Source organism: Pteronotus mesoamericanus, unplaced genomic scaffold (genome assembly GCF_021234165.1).
Source record: "Pteronotus mesoamericanus isolate MK-2021 breed Mesoamerican mustached bat unplaced genomic scaffold, CSHL_Meso_final contig_182, whole genome shotgun sequence".
NCBI classification, from domain to species: domain Eukaryota; kingdom Metazoa; phylum Chordata; class Mammalia; order Chiroptera; family Mormoopidae; genus Pteronotus; species Pteronotus mesoamericanus.
The window spans coordinates 24,806,688-24,825,837 of record NW_026555078.1 but is presented as its reverse complement, the minus strand read 5'-3'; the positions used below and the strand labels follow the sequence as shown (position 1 = coordinate 24,825,837).

General features: G+C 42.5%; 1 protein-coding gene across 1 annotated transcript in view; it reads left to right on the top strand.

Moving 5' to 3' along the window:
• FNTB (farnesyltransferase, CAAX box, subunit beta) overlaps positions 1 to 19,150 on the top strand; it is a 62,132-nt gene that overhangs the window by 30,691 nt on the left and 12,291 nt on the right. The window contains exons 5-9 of the mRNA XM_054567430.1: positions 2,554 to 2,700; positions 2,803 to 2,886; positions 7,227 to 7,313; positions 15,083 to 15,212; positions 18,111 to 18,243. Coding sequence (XP_054423405.1) covers positions 2,554 to 2,700; positions 2,803 to 2,886; positions 7,227 to 7,313; positions 15,083 to 15,212; positions 18,111 to 18,243 — 581 coding nt within the window. The remainder of the gene's footprint in view (positions 1 to 2,553; positions 2,701 to 2,802; positions 2,887 to 7,226; positions 7,314 to 15,082; positions 15,213 to 18,110; positions 18,244 to 19,150) is intronic.

The following is a 19,150-nucleotide window of genomic DNA, read 5'->3' as shown; positions in this document are numbered from 1 at the left end:
AGCCACTAATGACAGGTAGCTATTGAGCAGTCGCAGTGTGGCTTATGTGACCCAAGGAGCTAAATTTTAAATTTTATTTAAACTAAAAATTTAAATAGCCTCATGTGGCTAGTGTCTAACAGTGCTGATCCATCACGTTGCTACCCAAACTGTGGTCCCCAAACCAGCAGTGTTGCGGTCACCTGGCAGCTTGCTGGAAATGCAGACGTCAGGCCCTCCTAGCCCGACTGAATTAGACCTGTATTTTAACAGGATCCCCAGGGGATTTATATGCATGTTCAAATTTGAGAAGTATTACTACTTGGCTGTACCTTAGAGTCAATTGGGGAGTTTTAAAAATATTGCTGCCTGGATCCCAATCACACTGGTTCTGATTTAATTGCTAGTAGGTGTGGCCTGGCCATTGGGTATCCCCCAAGTGATTCTAATTGCCCAGCAAAAATGTGTGGTGCTCATACTTTGTGTGTATCCAAATAACCTGGGAACTTGATACAACTCTGCAGGCCCAGGCTTTTCCCTGCTTCAGCAAGCCTGAGTCTGTGTACTCTTTACTAACTCTCCAATGGTTCTGATACACACATTTTGGGTTTGAAAATCCCTGATCTGGAAGATAGTTTCCCACTATCTTGGTCATGTCATCTAGAATGAAATGCCTTGCCGATACGAGAGAAAATTGATCTGCTAGATCTTTTAGTCATATGACTATATGAATGATTTATGAATACTTGTTTGGTGAATTTCTGGTCTCTAAGATTAAGTTTTTCTCCTTTTGAGAGATAGAAGTATCAGGCACATTTTGGTTTTCAGAACTGCTAAGAATTCCGCTGATGACAGCTGGTAGCTTCAAGGTCAGTTTTCCAGTTCATTAAGGTGCTGGCCTCTGGATCAGAATGTTCCATAATGAGAAGTGTCTGAAAGTCAAGAAAAGCCCAACCCCTCGTGCCCCTCGTTGCCCCGCAGACGGTCAGATGCAGCCTGTCAGCTGATGGGGGTTGGCGTGGAGGGAGGGTTTAGAGGTGTCTGGTACATTCTGATCCCAGCTCATTCCAGACTTCAGGCTACTGGGTCAGGAGGGTTGCATTTGGCATGGTTCTATCTTGGGAGCTGGGAAAGCAAACGGATGACTAGGTGACTTTTTTATTTTCTCTTTAATGTGCTAAGTTTTATATCAGCTAAAAACTTTTGTGACAAAGAACACTTTTTATGTGCTTGTGCAGCCATTAGGACAAATGTTTATTAGCTATTTGTTTTTGGGAAATGCGATAAAAATTAAGGATGGCTTGGAAAATATGCTAGCAACAAACTCATTTTCTCTGTTAAAATTAATTGCTATTAAACACATGCCACAAAACTGTCTTCCTTCTCATATTATCAACTTCAGTTGGAATCCTTATGTTTCTTAGAGTAAAATTTCAGGTGCAAATAGGATATAATGTGTATTGTCTTTGACCTGTGATGGTTTCAGGACTCCAGTAGCAAGTCAGCAGCATTTTCTGTTGCGCTCCCTGCCCAGATAATGGAAGATCTGAAATCAAACATGTTGTGGAAGCACGGTAATAAGCTGAGTCAGTGGAGATTAACTAGACTCTATGTAGTCTCTCTGACAGCTGTAGATAAGAAAGAATGAGAGGAGCCCAGGAGAAGCAGGCTGCCTGAGCGCTAGGAGGACACAGATTTGCAGTTCTCTTCAGTGGAGGTCTGTCCTCATAGGAAGCCTGTGGTCCCAGCTGAGCTGTGGGGAAAGAGCTTGATAACCAGGACTTTTCTGGGGCACCCTTTCTGGTGAACTTCAGAGGACCTTGGTCAAAAGGGGCTTTCTTGGTTTCACATGGAGCAAGAATGTAACTTCCGGACAAACTGATACTGGGTTTGTTGCTAGGTGCTTGACGGTCAGCCCTCACTAAAGGGTTCCCCTCAGCGAGGGAGCTGGAGCTTCAGTGGGTTAGTGTGAAAGCTCTTCTTGAACCCGCAGACTGGGATGCACTCAGTGGCATGAGTCAACCGTACTTAAGGTTTCCCCAGCTGAGGTGAGCGTGGTTCTCCTAACCATGGAGGCAGACTCTATAAAAGCTTGTTTCTTGTCTGTTAAAGGAATAAAAATCAGTAGCCCACTGGGGCTTAGGTGGCAGAGGGAGTGAGAAGGCATCGCTTTAAATATTCTTGTAGGCCTAGGTGATGGGTCTAGACCTGGGTGGTTAGTGTGGAAAGAAGCAGTTGAACGAAAAGCGTGGGGTAGATTGGGTCAAGAAGCATGCCAATTCCCCCAGCTCTGTGAAACGCCATTTGTTCCTGCCCGGCCTTACGTTTTTGCCTCGTGACGAGGCAAATGCTTGAATGTGAAATTCAGATGGGAAGGCACGGAAGGCTGGTGATAGCAGGGTAGGGGGTTAGGCCTTCCGCAGGGGTTAACTACTTTTAATATGTATTCAATAGGTGGGAGGAGAGCTTTTTTCTTTTTCCTTTTGAGGGACTGGGGAACGTTTGGACTCTGGTGGAATTTCATATTTTGAAATTAATGTCTGACTTTGCTTTTCTCCTTGGCTGCGTACCTAGTGTGTGTCAGTTCCTGGAGCTGTGTCAAAGCCCAGACGGGGGCTTTGGAGGGGGCCCTGGCCAGCACCCACACCTTGCACCCACGTATGCAGCAGTCAATGCCCTGTGCATCATTGGCACTGAGGAGGCCTATGACGTCATTAACAGGTACAGCCAAAGCCGACAGTGACGGAAACGCAGGAGGGCGCCCTGCCTGCTGACACCGCACTGACCTCGCCATCTCTGGCCTCTTTCCCATTCGTTTCTCAGAGAGAAGCTTCTGCAGTACTTGTATTCCCTGAAGCAGCCTGACGGCTCTTTCCTCATGCACGTTGGAGGCGAGGTGGATGTGAGGTGAGTGGGGTTGTTCTCAGGCTGCTGCATCAGTGGGCTCGAGGGCTCTCCTGCCGTTAGAGACGCCAAAGCCAAGGAAGAGCATGGTGAGGCTGCTGCTGTCACAGGATGGCACACAGACTGACTAGACTGACTTGCTGGTGATGCGTTATCACAGTCACTGCAGAGGTGATACAGGTGTCCTCAGGGTGGTGATCACTCAACGTCTTTTATGTAAATATCCAAATATAAGTAAGGCAGAAACAAAATCAACTACTCCTGTTTTAAAAGTTAAAAATACATTTACATGGCATAAAATTATATACCATGATATATTATAAGCATATAGTGTCATATAATCTTTCACTGGGATAGGAAGGGAGAAGAAAGCCCAGTAGGGACTTAGTAAACATTTTCTGAATGGATTTGATAAAATCATGTTTAACACCCTCATGAGAACTGATCTGGGAGGTGCAGAAACCCTCCTGGGCCAGCAGAGCACATTGAAAGAGACTCACATTAACTGATGAGAACCAGTTGGTGCAAAATTATTATTTAATTCCAGAACCATCTGATGTACCTAGCAGGTAGCTTACTCACCTGGCAGATGATTGCTTATAAAGCGTATAGAGAATTCACTGAATAAATCATTTCTCAATGGCAGCGGATCATTGAGATTTTATACCAAATTCTTATTACTTAGCCTGAGTAATACGTTTTTATGAGGTTTCTATATCAAAGCCATTTTATTGCCTATTGTAAATGCGTTCGCTTCTACATTTGATTTTAGCCAAAAGGCCGAGGAGCGATAAAATGCATTTGCTTCTACATGAGTGGATTAATATTCTGGCTGAACCATTGGTTTGAAAGCATAAAGAAAGAAAAAAATACATGACAATCATGGAGCATAAAATACATTACAGATAAAAGTCAGCAACCGGGCTGCAGAGGCCTTTAGTAAAGAATTTCTATCTGAAACTTGCCTGTTCAAGTCAAAAAATTAGTTTAGGTATCTACCGGAAAAACTGTGTCTCTACTCATGACACTTCTGATACCACGAATGTGAGCGAGGGCAGACACCACAGGGTAAGGGGACAGACACCCCAGTCCCACAGGACTGCCCCTCCTTCAAATGCCGATCGCAAGTAGCGTGTCCCCTGGTTACCGTTACTCCCATACTCCTGCCTGATGTGGCTACAGACTGGAGGTTCCTGTGATGCTCTCCTCAGGTTCAATAATTTGCTAGAATGGTTCATGGAACTCAGGGAAACTCTCTACTATTACTGGTTCATTCTAAAGGATATTATAAAGGCTACAAATTAGCAGCCCAATGGAGAGGTATATAGGGAGAGATCTGGAAGTCTCCAGAGCACAGGAACTTCTGTCCCCATGAAGGTGGGGTGTGCCATCCTCCCCAGCAGGCACTGGATGCGTTCACCGACCCAGAGGCTCCCCGAACTCCTTCATCTATGGTTATTATGGGGGTTCCATTATGTAGGCACAACTGATGGAATCATTGGCTGTTGGTGCTTAATCCAGTCTTCAGCTCTTACCCTCTGGAGAGTGGGGCTGAACGTTCTAACCTTCTAATCACATACTTCCTTCCTCTGGTCGCTGGTCCCCATCCTCCAGGAGTCACCTCAGATACAGCTGAATGGGGCTTGTTATAAATAACAAAAGACTCCTGTCCCTATAACTCAGAATACTCTGAGGGTTCTAGGAGCACTGTGCCAGGAGCGGGGGAGAAGACCACATTTATGTTTATTATACTACAATATCTCTGTATTTGTTGTTAAAAGATAAACTGAGGCACGTTAAAAATTTTAAGAGTTTATTTGAGCAAAAAGTGATTTGAATTGGGCAGCGCCCAATGTAGCAGATAGAAAGGAGCACTAAGGAACTGCACAAGAGGAAATACTCTTAGAGGTAGGAGGGAGCAGGGACAAGGAAGGGGCACTGGTTATTGTGAGGTCACTTTTGCAGGGGTGTCCAGCCTGTGGCCCGAGGGATGCATGAGGCCCAGATGGCTATGAATGCAGCCCAACACAAAATCATAAATTTACTTAAAACCTTTTTTTTGCTCATCAGTTTTCATTAGTGTTTGTGTGTTTAATGTGTGGCCCGAGACAACTCTTCTTCTTCCAGTGTGGCCTAGACACGCCTGCAGGGGGTGGCAGGGACTCATCAGGCAGGTGACCTAACCAGCGCCGACCAGGCGGTTCCTGAGGGACAGGGGTAAGATTCGCCTTCTGGGAGAGCCGAAACTGTAACTGCGTGTTGGTTTAGTGTAAGTGACTCCATTTGGGGCCTCTTACCTTGTTTTTTAAACATTGTGTAGGTCAACAAAGCCAATATAACTATGGAGGAAAAGCAATACAGTATTGTGTTGATGCTTCTTAAGGAAAAGTTAAACAATTTTTTTTTCCCTTCAAAATCTCTACATTTTCATTCCTGTTCTATAGATATTCCAATCAAATATGCACAGTCTTGAAATATAGCGTTTTAAAACTTTCTGAGATTATTAGGCAAAAGCAAACAAACTCTGGCAAGATCGCTTTGGCCTTTTATCACATACCTAAGGTGACAGGGCTTGAGCGTGTTCAGGAAAGAAGTTCCGTGTTGCTGAAGTGTAGAGGGCGTGGGGGCCGTGGGAGAAATGGGACTGGCAGCACCTGCGCAGAACAGGCAAGGGGCCCTGACATCTTAAGAAGCCCCAAGTTTATTTGAAGGGCAGTTGGAAGCCACAGACAAGTTTTAAGTATGGAGTGATGTAATCCGACTGTATGTGATGTGATCTGTATATTATTAGTTCCCCAGTTGCAATGAATAGATAGTAGTATTTTAGTAAAAGTCTTCTGGTTTCAGGGCTGAAGGGAGGAAGGCCGGACAGGAGGTTGACCCAGGTAATGGTGACTTGGATGTGGGTGATAGCAGCGTGGATGGAGAGCAGAGGACAAATCCGAGAGATGTGATGACTGGATGGAGGGAGAGAGGAAGGAATTGCACCAGAAAGATGTATTTTTGTTCCCTCCCCGTCTCAATGTGAGATGTAGGACCAGTCAGTGGCTTCTGGTATCAGGCCTCGCTTCCTTCATTTATGAGAGGCAAACTATGTTGTTGGCCTTCTCCCCACCTGAGAGGTTGCATTAGGATTCGGGAGCAAATACTTTTGAACCCCTTTGAGAGGCTCAAGACCTGAAATTAGAGCAGACCTTTGAAGTTAGCTTTTGGTAGATGGCAACATTTGGCACATAGGACTCACGCGTGCTTCTGATGCCTGCTGGCATAACGCAGCCTCTGCTGTGCCTTTGGCCAGTGTGAACAGGCTGTGAAAATGCTGGTAGGATAATAATGCTCACAGCTGCTGCAGAGATTTCTTTGGAATACCTCAGTAAGTTTGACTTAAGTTTGAATAATATGGAAACTAGACCCTTCTCATTCCTCCCTTTTATAATTTTTTAGGAGGTATTAGAAAAAGGATTTGTAAGCAGAATTTTTGTCTTCAACATAAAATGGAGCTGAGATGCTGGCTGTTTGAAAAGACTGTAGAAGGGAAGAAAAGACAGTTTGTAGACGTGTTCCATAATAGAGGGTGAAGCGGAAATAAATGTTCTGAGAAGAATTAGGGCTGGCAGAATTATTCCAAATCAAGTAGGACAGCATTACAAAAATAAAAACATATGCTCTTTCTCTTTCGTTTAAGTGTGTGTGTGTCTGTGTGTGTGTTTGTGTGTGTACTGGTTGTGTGCTTGAAATCAAAAGTTTTTTTCCTTCTCTCCCTCCAGAGGTTTAAGGAATGTATCTGAGTGGCCTCATGTAGTCCTCTCTGATCTAAGCAGCCATTATGGTCTGGTGGCCTGCTTTGCAATGTGTTTGTTGCAGGGGGTGGGGGGGAATATATATATATTCCCAAACTTTAATGTGTCCATGCCATAAACAGACAGAAATCCTGGATCTGAAACAGTACTGACATCTCAAGGAGGGAGCATGTCAGAAATACCTGAATGACACCATGGAATTTTGGGAACCCTTATAAGTCTTTGAAAGAAGAGCTGAATTCACTTTTGACATGAGTTGGTATGGCTGTTATTCCCTCTGATGTAGATTTGACCATGCGGAGGTAGGGAGAATAGAATGTCATGTTCTTTCCCCTGAAGCCATGCTGTGAGCAACTCTATCCAAATAGAATGTCAAACCTCTCAGTTGGAGACCCAGGAGGACTGACCGTGTGCCAAGAGCGAGGACAGGAGGTGATTACAGCTTACTAGGCAGAGAGAGGGATCTGCCCAAGAAGTTCAGTGAGCCTTATTTAGGCTCTTCCTTAAAGCTTAACACTTTCCCCTCTATTTCTGTCCTTCCAGAAGTGCGTACTGTGCCGCCTCGGTGGCTTCTCTGACCAACATCATCACTCCAGACCTCTTTGCGGGCACTGCTGAATGGATAGCAAGGTGAGCGGAGCTGGGGTTTGTCCTGGCCTCTTAGACAACTGTGCTGAAGGTCTTCTGAAAATAAAGAAAATGAAAAAAAGACTGGAAGGGAAAATAAAATTACAAGAGATACATTAGGGTTGTAGCATTGTGAGTTTCAAAATTACCTTAAAAGCCATCCCCTCCCCCCCAAAAAAAACTTTCTTTAATGTTGTATTACAGTTTAGATTGGCAAGGGTCAAAAACTTGGTTAGACAGTAATGGTGAGAGTCTAAATGGATTGATCCATTTTGGGGAGCAACTTGGTAATATCTCAAAATAGCCCTTGCTGATGACCCAATAACTCCACTCTTGCAGAAACTCTCAGGCAGATGCGTGAAAGAGGCAAAAAGCTGGAAACAGGTTGAATGTTGATAAGCATGACATGGACAAGTAATTTTGACGAAGGCACATTGGAGTATAATATAGCCGTTAAAATGAATGAATGAAAGCTACATGTATCAATATGGACATGTAGCTTTCTCAAGCTCTCATTTAGAATCAAAGGACAGATAAAGAACGTCACAGACAAGCAAAGGCGAAAGGAGTTCACCACCACCAAACCAGTATTATGTGAAATGTTAAAGTGTCTTCTTTAGGAAGAAAAAAAAAAGATCAGGAATGTGAACAATAAAATGGCAATAAATATATCTATCAACAATTGAATCTAAAAATCAAAATAAATGAACAAGCAGAACAGAAACAGACTCAGATACAGAGAATATGTTGACAGTTGCCAGATGGGAGGGGGTTTGGAGGGAGGGGTGAAAAAGGTGAAGGGATTAAGAAGTACAAATTGGTAGTTACGAAACAGTCATGGGGATGTAAAGTACAGCATAGGGAATGTAGTCAATAACATTGTAATAACTAGGTATGGTGTCAGATGGGTATGAGATTTATCAGGATGATCACTTAGTACATTATGTAATATTTAATCACTGTGGTGTACACCTGAAACTAATATAGTATTATATGCCAACTATAACTGAAAAGTAAAAAGTGACTTTAAAAAGTGAATGAATGAGAGCTACATGTATGGATATGGAGGAATCTCAACAATGTTGAGTAAAAAAAGGGGGGATGTTAAAACATGCCAATCAGCATTTGTACTTAAAATGTAAGAATATGAAAAACAGTTCTATATTGTTTGTGGGAAAAATCACATGTAATAATATAAAAATATGCATGGGAAAGATAAACTCCAAATTCAGGTGGTGGTTACATCTGGGGAGAGAGCAAAGGAAATGAGGTCAGGGAGGTCTGCACATCGGCCACTGAAGACGAGAACTGTATCTGTAATGGTTTATTTCTTTAAAATGTTGTTTTAAAACCCTGAAATGTACCTGGTTAAATTAAAGGTAGGTGTTAGGTACATGTATGTTCTGTGTATTATTTCCTGTATTTTCCTGGATGCTTCAAATAGTTTATCATTTAAAAAAACCAGAATGTATGGTAGATACAGATGTATATTTTGGAATATACACAAACTGTATATTCCGCAGTTTGACAAACTGTGTTGGGTTTTTTTTTTTACATTTTAATTTTAATCAAAATATATTTATTGCTGTGAAAGTATAATTTACAGCTAAATCAGATGATATACTATGATGATATTTATATTTTTGGATAACTTTAATTTTCTTAAGACTTAATCATTACCTCTTTTTAAAATGCATGTATCATGAATTCATTCCCAAATTTTCTGCCAGAGCTATAACATTACTCTCGATACAGTCAAACACTCAGGTAATATATCAGTTCTCTTGTGTGTGTGTGTGTGTGTATTCGTGCACATGCATATGTGTACAGCTGCTTGCGTTTTGAGTTACCCTGCCTGAGCCCTCTGCCCCCCAGCTTCGTCTGGACAGACTGCTCTCCTCTTGCTGCAACAGGCATCCAGACGCTTCCTTCCAGCAGGAAATTCTCGTCACTTCTCTCCTTTGCTGAAGCTCTAGCCTCCTTTCTCTTGGTTTACTGACTCTTTTTAATGAAGCACATACTCCAGTAGATCCTCCAAAAGAGCACTTGGGTGATACATTTAAAATTTTTTAAAAATTAAATTTATTGGGGTGACATTGGTTATGGTGATACATTTTTAAAGATTTTACATGTATCTTTATTCTGGTCTCACATTTGATTGATAGTTTATTTGGTTACAGGTTTCTAAGTTGGAAACTGTACAAATTAAATTCCCTCAGAATTTTTAAGCATTGCTCCATTATTTTTTGGCTTCCAGTGTCAATATTTAAAAGGTTGGTAATAACAATAACCAACATTTACTGAGGACTTGGTATGTAGTACTCAATAGTGGGGAAGCTGTAGTTCAGAGATTGAGAGTGTAGGCTTTTGAGCTATACTGCCTGGGTTTGGTTATTTTTTTATATTTTCTGTTGCTCAGTTGAAATTTCTCATCTTTTTATTCATTGCAAGTATATTTTTCTTCACTTCACTGAGGTAAGTATATAATTATAATACAAATTCTTGTCTGGTAATTTTAACACCTAGGTGTCTTGAAGTTTATGTCACATTCTCTGATTCTGTATATGTCAAGTAATTTTTGGATCATATCTCAGACATTACGATGTTCTGTTGTAGACAGTGGATTCTGCTAAATGGCTCTAAAGAGCTGAAATACAAAGAAATTCAGTAACTGAAACCTTTTAAGGTAACAACTGTGTTTTCCTGCCTTCTAATGCCATTGTATTCCCAATCCATTGTATTTTTGTTTTTTTTCCTCTTTTTCTCTGTCCCCCCGCCCCACCCCTTTCCAGAAGTTTTTGGAATGTTTATTTTTGCTCTTTGGGAACTTCATACTGACGAACCATGATATGGATTTTTAAAAAAAATTCATTGTACTGGGCACTCAGCAAACATCTTCAATTTTGAATTGTCTACACTTCAGTTCTTTTTTTTAAAGTATGTTTTATTGATTATGCTATTATGGTAGTCCCAATTTTCCCCCTTTGCCCCCATCCACCAGGTATCCCCTTTCCTTCCAGCAATCCCCCCCACCTTAGTTCCTGTCCATGGGTTGTGCATATAAGTTCTTTGGCTACTCTTTTTTCTATACTGTTCTTAACATCCCCCTGTATATTTTGTACCTACCAATTACGCTTCTTAATCTCTGCCCCTTTTCCTCCACTGTTCCCCTTCCTCCTCCCAGCTGATAACTATCCAAATGATCTCTATATCTATGACTCTGTTCCTGTTCTGGTTGTTTGCTTAGTTTGTTTTTTTTAGATTCAGTTGTTGATAGTTGTGAGTTTGTTGTCATTTTAATGTTCATAGTTTTGATCTTCTTTTTCTTACATTAGTCCCTTTCACATTTCATGTAATAAGGGCTTGGTGATGATGAACTCCTTTAGCTTTACCTTGTCTGGAAAGCACTTGCTCTGACCTTCCATTCTAAATGATAGCTTTGCTAGATAAATTAATCTTGGTTGTAGGTCCTTGCTTTTCATCACTTTGAATACTTCTTGCCTGCAAAGGTTCTTTTGAGAAATCAGCTGATAGTATTATAGGAACACCTTTGTAGGTAACTCTATGCTTTTCTCTTGCTGCTTTTGAGATTCTTTATCTTTAACCTTTGGTGTTTTAATTATGATGTGTCTTGGTGTGGTCCTCTTTGGGTCCAACTTGTTTGGGACTCTCTATGCTTCCTGGGCTTGTACATTTATTTCCCTCACCAAATTAGGGAAGTTTTCTTTCATAATATTTTCAAATAAAATTTCAATTTCTTACTCTATCTTTTGTCTTCCTGGCACCCCTATGATCTGGATTGGCCCTTTTGGAGAGTCTCCTCATTTTTTTAATGTCTCCTTACACTACCCTCCTTACACTACCCTCATTTTTTAAAATTCTTTTTTCTTCTTGCTATCCTGGTCGATGCTTATTTCTTCCTTATGTTCCAAATCATTGATTTGAATCCTGGCTTCCTTCTCTTCACTGTTGGTTCCCTGTGGATTTTTCTTTATTTCATTTATTGTAACCTTCATTTCTTCCTTTATATTGTTGCCATACGTAATGCATTCTCTGAGCATCCTGATCACCAGTGTTTTGAACTGTGCATCTGACAGGTTGGCTATCTCTCTTTCATTTAGTTCTTTTTCTGGGGTTTGTTCTGTTCTTTCATTTGGGCCCTACTTCTTTGTCTCCTCAATTTGGCAGCCTCCCTGTGTCTGTTTCTGTGTATTAGGTAGCGCTGTTCTGACTCCCTGTTTTAGCACACGTGTTAAGGTGTATGGGGTGGCGCCTTGGGTATTCACCAGAGCAGGGCAACCCACTTAACCACTTTGTGGCTCTGTGTGTTGGGGGACCTTTGAGAGGGGACAGTGCTGCTGCCTGGCTTCTGGAGGTTTGCTCAGCACTTGCCCCGTTTCAAGTCACTTTGCCCACTTCCTGTATGCAACTGATGGCCTCCCAGCTGTTGCCCTGGTGCTGAATCCCAGAGGGCGTGGGTCTGCATATATTTTAAGTCCATGTGAGCCCTTTAAGTGGAGTCTCCTGAAAGTCCAGCAGTTTCTTACACCACCTCAACCCCCACTGAATTTTACAGCCAGAAGTGATGGGGATTTATCTTCCTGGTGCTGGAACCGTGGGCTCTGCAATCTGGGCTGGGGTTTGGATTGCTTGCTCCCAAGGTACCCCTCCCAATTTTTATCCATCACCTGTGAATGTGGGACTGCCTATTCTGCCACCACCTCTTTGCGCCACACCATGTCTCTTTGCCTCTCCACCCTCACTCTGCACCTACCCTTCCTATTTGTCTGGATGAATGTAACTCTTTAAATCCCTGGCGTCAGACTTCCATACAGTTTGATTTTCTGACAGTTCTGGGTGTTATCTGTTTTAAGATTAGTTGTAATCCTTCTTGTGGTTGCCTGAGGAGACGAAGCGTGTCTCCCTACGACTCCATCTTGACCAAAAGTCTATATACTTTAGTTTTAAGAAACTTTATTGTATTATCTCGTTTATAATTTCTTCCCCTTCATTTTCTGTGTTTTCTCTTTTTATAATATCCTATAAGTAGGGTTGGTCTAATTTTTCAAATTTTTTTGCCTAATTTTCACCTCTTAATCTTTCTTATATATTTCCTGAGAGGTTCCCTTACCTTTTATCTTTTAATCCTTCTATTGTTCTTATTTTTGCAATTCTATTTGAAATTTTTCAGGACTTATTTTATCTTTATTTATAACAAAGAATGCTTCTCATATACTCTTCTGTTCTTGTTTCAGGAATATTTTATACTTATCCTCTTTTTATTTTGTATTATGTTTTATTGACAGATATAACTTCTGCTTCCTACATTATTTACTCTGATTTATTTTGTTTGTTTGGGTATGTCTTTTTCATATTGGAGACTTTGCTCAGATGTCTGGTGTTCATATTTAGGAGTCAAGTGTTAAAATCTGATGGGGAGCTATGTGTGCCAGAGTGGGCTAGGATCCAGCCATTTATTGCGGAATTCTCATATATCAGTATCTGTAGGGTTTTTCCTTGAGCATATGAATTCCCCTAGAGAAGAAAGAATCTTCTGGATTCCTGGTTCGGGTATGAAGTTGGCAGCCAGGCTTGTGAAATACTAGTAGAGAAAGGAGTTGGTGGTATTCATGTTCAGATTGTAGACTCACTTAAACCCCCTTGCTCAGGATAGAGCCTCCTTCTCGCTCTCATCTGTTCTGGATATCCTCAATGCAGATCCCCTGAAAACACCCACCTTCTCTGGGTTTGAGTACTTCTGCTGGGTACTGGAGGTCCAACCGATTCTTGTACAGATGTGCAACCAATCAACATGTTTCAGATGCCTCCCACTTCAGGAGGCAAGTTGTGTCTCCAGTCCCTGGGCCTTTCATTGGAGCAAATCACCTTGCTTTCTGTTGCCTCCTCCCCCTTCCCTGGGATGGTTTAGGTTTCTCTATTCTGTTGAGTCAGTTACTTCTTCTCTCTCTCCTTTCTGGTTTTCAAAATTTATCTCCTGTCTGTATTCATATTCTGTCTTATTCTCATTACGCTGGTGGGTTTATCCCTTTTAAAATTGTTTTACTTTCATTTTACTGGGCTCTGTGTTCAGTCCGTTATGTTTAGCTAGAAGACACTCCCAAAGAATTTTACTAAGTTGCTTCCATGCATGTAAAAACAAAAGGAGGGAAAGTAGAATGCATATTGTGTGTATGTGTGTGTGTGCAGAGAGAGAGAAGAGACTGGGACACAGAAACCAACAGGGGTCATTTCTGGCGAGAGGGACTAGGAGGCTAATGGGCAGGAGGCTTACTCTTCATTGTTTATTTTTAAACTGAATTTTTGTAATAAAAAAAACTTCAAAGGTGATTTAAGATAAAGAAAAGTTTTAAGAGGTCCCTTGGGTATGTATTCTTTACTCATTAGAACTTTCAAACTTGAGCTATTTCTATGCTTCACGTAGCCAAATGCACTGGAAAGAAAACTTGAAGTGTGTGTTTGGGTAGTGCTCCGCGATCTCTGCAGGGAATGGGAGTCAGTGTGTGACTGCACTCTGTCTGCACTGTGACCTCCCTGGGCCTGTGGCTTCTCTGAAAAAGGTCTTTGAGTTCCCAAGATGCCCGGCCCCAGGGAGAGGTGCCTGGAAGACCGGAGGTATTACTGCTTCCTTTCCCTCCCACCCAGAAGTTCTACCAGCTCTTGGATCAAGTGCTCATCCACCTGTGCGCCTGTCCTGTGAGGCAAGTGCACCTGTAGGGTGTGTGGCTCTGTATACGTATCTTGAGATCATTGCAAGAAAGGTCTCTGTTGTTATATGAAAATATACTGAAAATTTCTTTGTTTCACAGATAAAACATGTTTGTTAAAGCAAAAAGAAGAAAACCTAAACCGTGTGTAATCCACTACCAACAACTCTTTTGGTGTATATTTTTCCAGAATTCCAGAATAATCATATAGTACATTATCATTTTAAAACTTTTTCATGTAATATATTTGGAACATCTTTAAATATATTTCTATAGCATTTTAAATGACTGTAGTATTCTGTTGTACAGATATACCATAATTTATATAACTAGTCCCTCACTGTTGAGCTTCTGTGTTGTTTCTAATATTTTACTGTTATATATGGGAATAGAGTAAACATTCCTATAATTTGATCTTTGGAAACATTCTTATTTTGTAGGATTAATTCCTAGAAATGACCCTATATTTCTGGGCCAAAGATTATACATGTTTTAATGACTAGGAAATATGCTATTAATATATAGTCTAACTTCAAATAATGATAATTGTAGTAATAATGAATAATTTGAATATATAGAAAATTATAATCTAAAAAATAAGTTTATTTTGAATAGTTATAAAGGTATATATGTTTACTATAGAAATTCTTGAAAATACAGGAAAATAAAGAGGAAAAATATTAGCAATAAACTTGTACTAAAAGATAACCAGAATTAGCAATTACTTTTCAATTTTATTTTAACCTGATGGTTATCATACTATACATATGATTTTATAATCTTTTTCTAAAAAGTAATTACTTGAGGTATATGTTACGTAAGTAGGCTATTTCTGAGTTTTCTTTTTTTAAAAATTTTTTTGAGGAAAGGCATTTCCAAAAATTAATTAGGTGGCATCTTCCTATTCATAATTGTGATGGTTTATGCCTTTATGTGAGCGAACACATTTTTTGCCATCCAGGGTCCTACATTTGTGTGCATCCATTCAACCCGCCGCTCACTGGTCGACACGGACCCCTTAATCTCCTTTTCTCAATCTCCTCCTAGGTGTCAGAATTGGGAAGGGGGAATTGGCGGGGTGCCAGGGATGGAAGCCCATGGTGGTTATACTTTCTGTGGCCTGGCCGCACTGGTCATCCTCAAGAAGGAACGCTTCTTAAATTTGAAGAGCTTGTTGGTAAGTGTCTGTTCATCCATCTTCCTCCCAGACCCCGGCGCCCAGTGAGGTGACTACTCAGGCAGGCTTTGGGGAAGGCGTGGCTGTGGGAGGGGCCCCAGAGCTCCGGCCTTGAGCTGGGGAACCCGGAGCTGTAATGAGGCTTTACATAGAGTTGTTAGAGCGCTCACACTGTTCTGAGAAAGTGGAAGGAGTGAATGTCTACTCTCAGCTTCAGCGCCTTCTCCCTGCCTTTCCACCTTCCTGCTCTGAACTTTCTACCTAGTGTGTTAGGCCAACTCCAGAGTTTTCTTGAGTCCCTCAGACATCTGGTGTGAGCCAGAGTACCTTCCTCAGACTTCCAAGAAAAACGTAGCTTCACTCTTAAAATTAGGGGTTATCGTGTGTCTTAGAATATCCTAAGAGAAAAAGTTATCAGAAGAGCTTTGAGGCATTTCGAAGCCAAGCTTTTATTTCCTACCACACTCTGTGAACTTTTAGTAGCTACATTTAAATTTGCTGGGCAGAGCTGGCTAATTACATTGAGCAGGCAGCCCAGACATTTATGCCTGGACTCCAGGCTCCTGACCAATATTCGGAATGAACTCAGAAAACCATCAGCTTCAAGGGATCACTAGATTACAGTCGAATTATCATTGACGATCTAGCACACACACACCCCCACAGCCACAGCCACCCAGCAGATGTCTTTGGGAAGCATGTGCTCCCTCGCTGTGACCTGAAAACAAACCGGGTGCAATTGACACTTGTCTTTTTTCCCCAAGTTTAGATGTGAGGCTCCTATCATGGGAGTTGTTACGAGACCCATTGCGAGCTTCCTAGAGAGTATCTGTTCTACTCTGTAGAGATGTGACCAGCAGCTTTTTGTCTTCATCTTCAGGAAGTTTCCTATAACATGCCCTTTTTAAAGGTTGTTAAAGGCTTGAAGTTCATGCTGAAATGGCCAACTTTGTGCACTGGACTCTGAAATCCACTAAAATCTGATTACTAACAAAGCATGAAACATAAAAGTTTTATCTCCTGCCATGACCAGTATGGCAAGAGATAGAAAAAAGTTGGTTTGGTGTTGTCCCATAAAGCAAAAGTTTGCTGGTTCAATTCCTGGTCAGAGTACATGCCTGGGTTGCGGGTTTAGTCCGTGGATGGGTCATGTTAGAGAGGCAACCAATCGGTGTCTCTCTCTCGCTCTTTTCTCTCTCCCTTGCCCTCTCTAAAAATAAATAAATTGATTCTTTAAAAAAAAAGTTTAATCTCCCAGACAGAAATAAAGACTATAATTAGCAAATGCCTCAGTTACAAAGACAATATTCTAGATTTGAACTGTCTACATTTCCTAGCCATGTGACATCGGGGAAATTGCCTCATCTGTTTTAGCTTCCATTTTTTTTTCTTCTGTAAGTTAGAGATAATAGTTCCTTGAAGGTTAGCAGAAAAAACATACATAAACAGCCTGGCACGTAGTAGGTGCTCCAGGAATGTTAATGTCCTTCTTCCCCAAACTACTCCCTCCCCTCCATTTGCTTTGGGAGAAGTAGGGCCCCTATCTGAAGGATTTTACGTAGTTGACAGGAGGAACCCATGGGCTTAGACACTGGGAAAAATTGATTAGTCTGGCTTAAAAATATTTAACATGTGGGGTAAATAAAAATGAAGTGTGGGCTTCCCATGATAGTGCCTATTACCTCTTTTCCTGCATAATACATAACTTACTTTCATTGAATGGCATCAGTCCCAAAGCACTGATTCATTTAAGACTGGTGATAAGTTAGTGCCTACATCTGTAGTGCAATTTTTTAAATCTTTTTTTAAAGAATTTGGGATTGTGACTCTCTCTGGTGGGTGTTGCCTTAAGTAGGGATATATAATCTAAACCCTACAACCATTTACTTAAAGGAGGGCTGGAACCTGCGTCCCCACCCCGCCCTCCTTTCTGCAAGGGTCCTTTGAGACTCCTTTCAGGAACTCAGTCTAGTAAGAATCTAGGTAGAGGGGAAATCCCTACTCTGTACTTTTCAGTCACCAAGGCAGCGCTGGAAGTCCATGGCTGGTGGCTGCAGCTGCCTTGCAACTAATCCGGGAGGGAAATGGGAACGTCATTATCTGCCCAGCCAGTTGGTTCTGCTCCTCCTAGGGGCCCAACCTGTGACTATCTTGGTCTTAGTAGAGTGTGTTGAGAAAACTTGGAGATAAGTGAGAAGTGGTTGTATCATGTGTGACCACTGAGTGATATCAAGAGCCAATTTACAGGTCCAAAGAAAAAGATTTTATTCTATCAGGCAACCAGGTTCCCTGGAGAGAGGCCAGACTGGACAGAGTCATCATAGCTCATCGGAACTAATAGCTTCTGCTTCCAGTCTGCGAGAGCGACTTGGTTAGAGACCTGGGATGAGTTTTCTTAGGAGCCAAGTAACAGAAACAGTTTGAGATCGTCTGATGAGATGTGGTACAAAATTTCTGCTTTTACTAAATTTCCCAGGGAAAGTGATTAGAAATTCTGGGGAAAGTGATTAGAAATGAGCTCTTAGTGGTCTTGCCTTAAATTTCCTGGTGAAGCCCTGTTCATTAAGAGACATTTACAGGTATCCTTACAAGCCAACTTGGCCTCTTTATTCTCTCAGCACTAGAACCCATAAGGAACCTGGGAAAAGGTGGTTAATTGTGTTAGGCTCTGTGCAGAGCTCAATGCTGGTTGCCTCAGAAGGGTGGGCCTCAGTGTTCCACTCGAGGTCCGGCAGTGAGGGGAAGGAGGTAGGAAGCCAAAGCGCTAGAACTCTGAGCTCCAGTGAGCTGAAAGATGGGAGCCCTTCCTCCCCAGATCAGCCTCTGGAGGACGGGTCTTGCTGGATTTTGTGCCTCTTTTAGCCAACCATTGCCTCTCCCTCTTTGTCTCCTTCTCAGCAATGGGTGACAAGCCGGCAGATGCGGTTTGAAGGAGGCTTTCAAGGCCGCTGTAACAAGCTGGTGGATGGCTGCTACTCCTTCTGGCAGGCAGGGCTCCTGCCCCTCCTCCACCGTGCTCTCCATGCTCAAGGTGAGCGGGACCAGCTGTGGGGGCGGGGGCTAGAGGATTGCTCTCGGCTCCTAACCGCATCAGGAAGCCAGAGTGCATTTTCAGAGGGATGGAGATAGCTCTGTCCTGGCTCTAGCTGGGGTGGCTCAGGGGATTGAGCGCCGGCCTGCAAACCAAAGGGTCACAGGTCCCATTCCCAAAGTGGGGCACACGCCGGGGTTGCAGGCCAGGTCCCCAGCAGGTGGCGCATGGGATGCAACCACGCCTTAATGATTCTCTCCCTCTCTCTCTTCCTCCCTTCCCCTCTCTAAAAATAAATAAATAAATGTACAAAGAAAGAAAGGAAGAAGGAGCTCTATCCTGGATTTTCAGTTGGGTTTTCAGGTGCCAGCCGGGAACCCTCTCTTAGGCAGGCATGCGCAGACTGGGGGTTGGTTCCCGCGGCTCAGGGGTCATGGCTGCTTCGCGCTGGCTGTGTCTGGGAGGAGGGGGTGCCTGGCCTGGGCCCCGTGTTGACTGACACCTCAGCTGGGTGTGAAGCCACAGTTTCCAATGCAGTGCTCCGAACTGGTCATACCAGAACCGAAAACCCACGCTGCGCACGGGGTCACAGCCAGTGACAGAAAAGGGAACTGTAAAGGGGCAGAGAGCCAGAACCCCCAGAGAAAAGACCCAGCGTGTCTGTCTGGCTGCGTAATCGCCACCATAAGAAATGCTGTATCTTAAAATGTGAAAGGATCCGAAATGGAAGTTTGTTCTACCTGCGCTACTCCAGCGAAGAGACCCATGTTTTTTTCCTGTGGCCTCTCAGATGGGAGCGTGCAGAACCAAAGCACAGCGAGCAAAGCTTCTGGGAGCCTCCCCATGTTATCTCTGGAAATCTCAGGCCACCTGCTGCTCCTGAGTTATCTTGCCCATTTATTTTGTG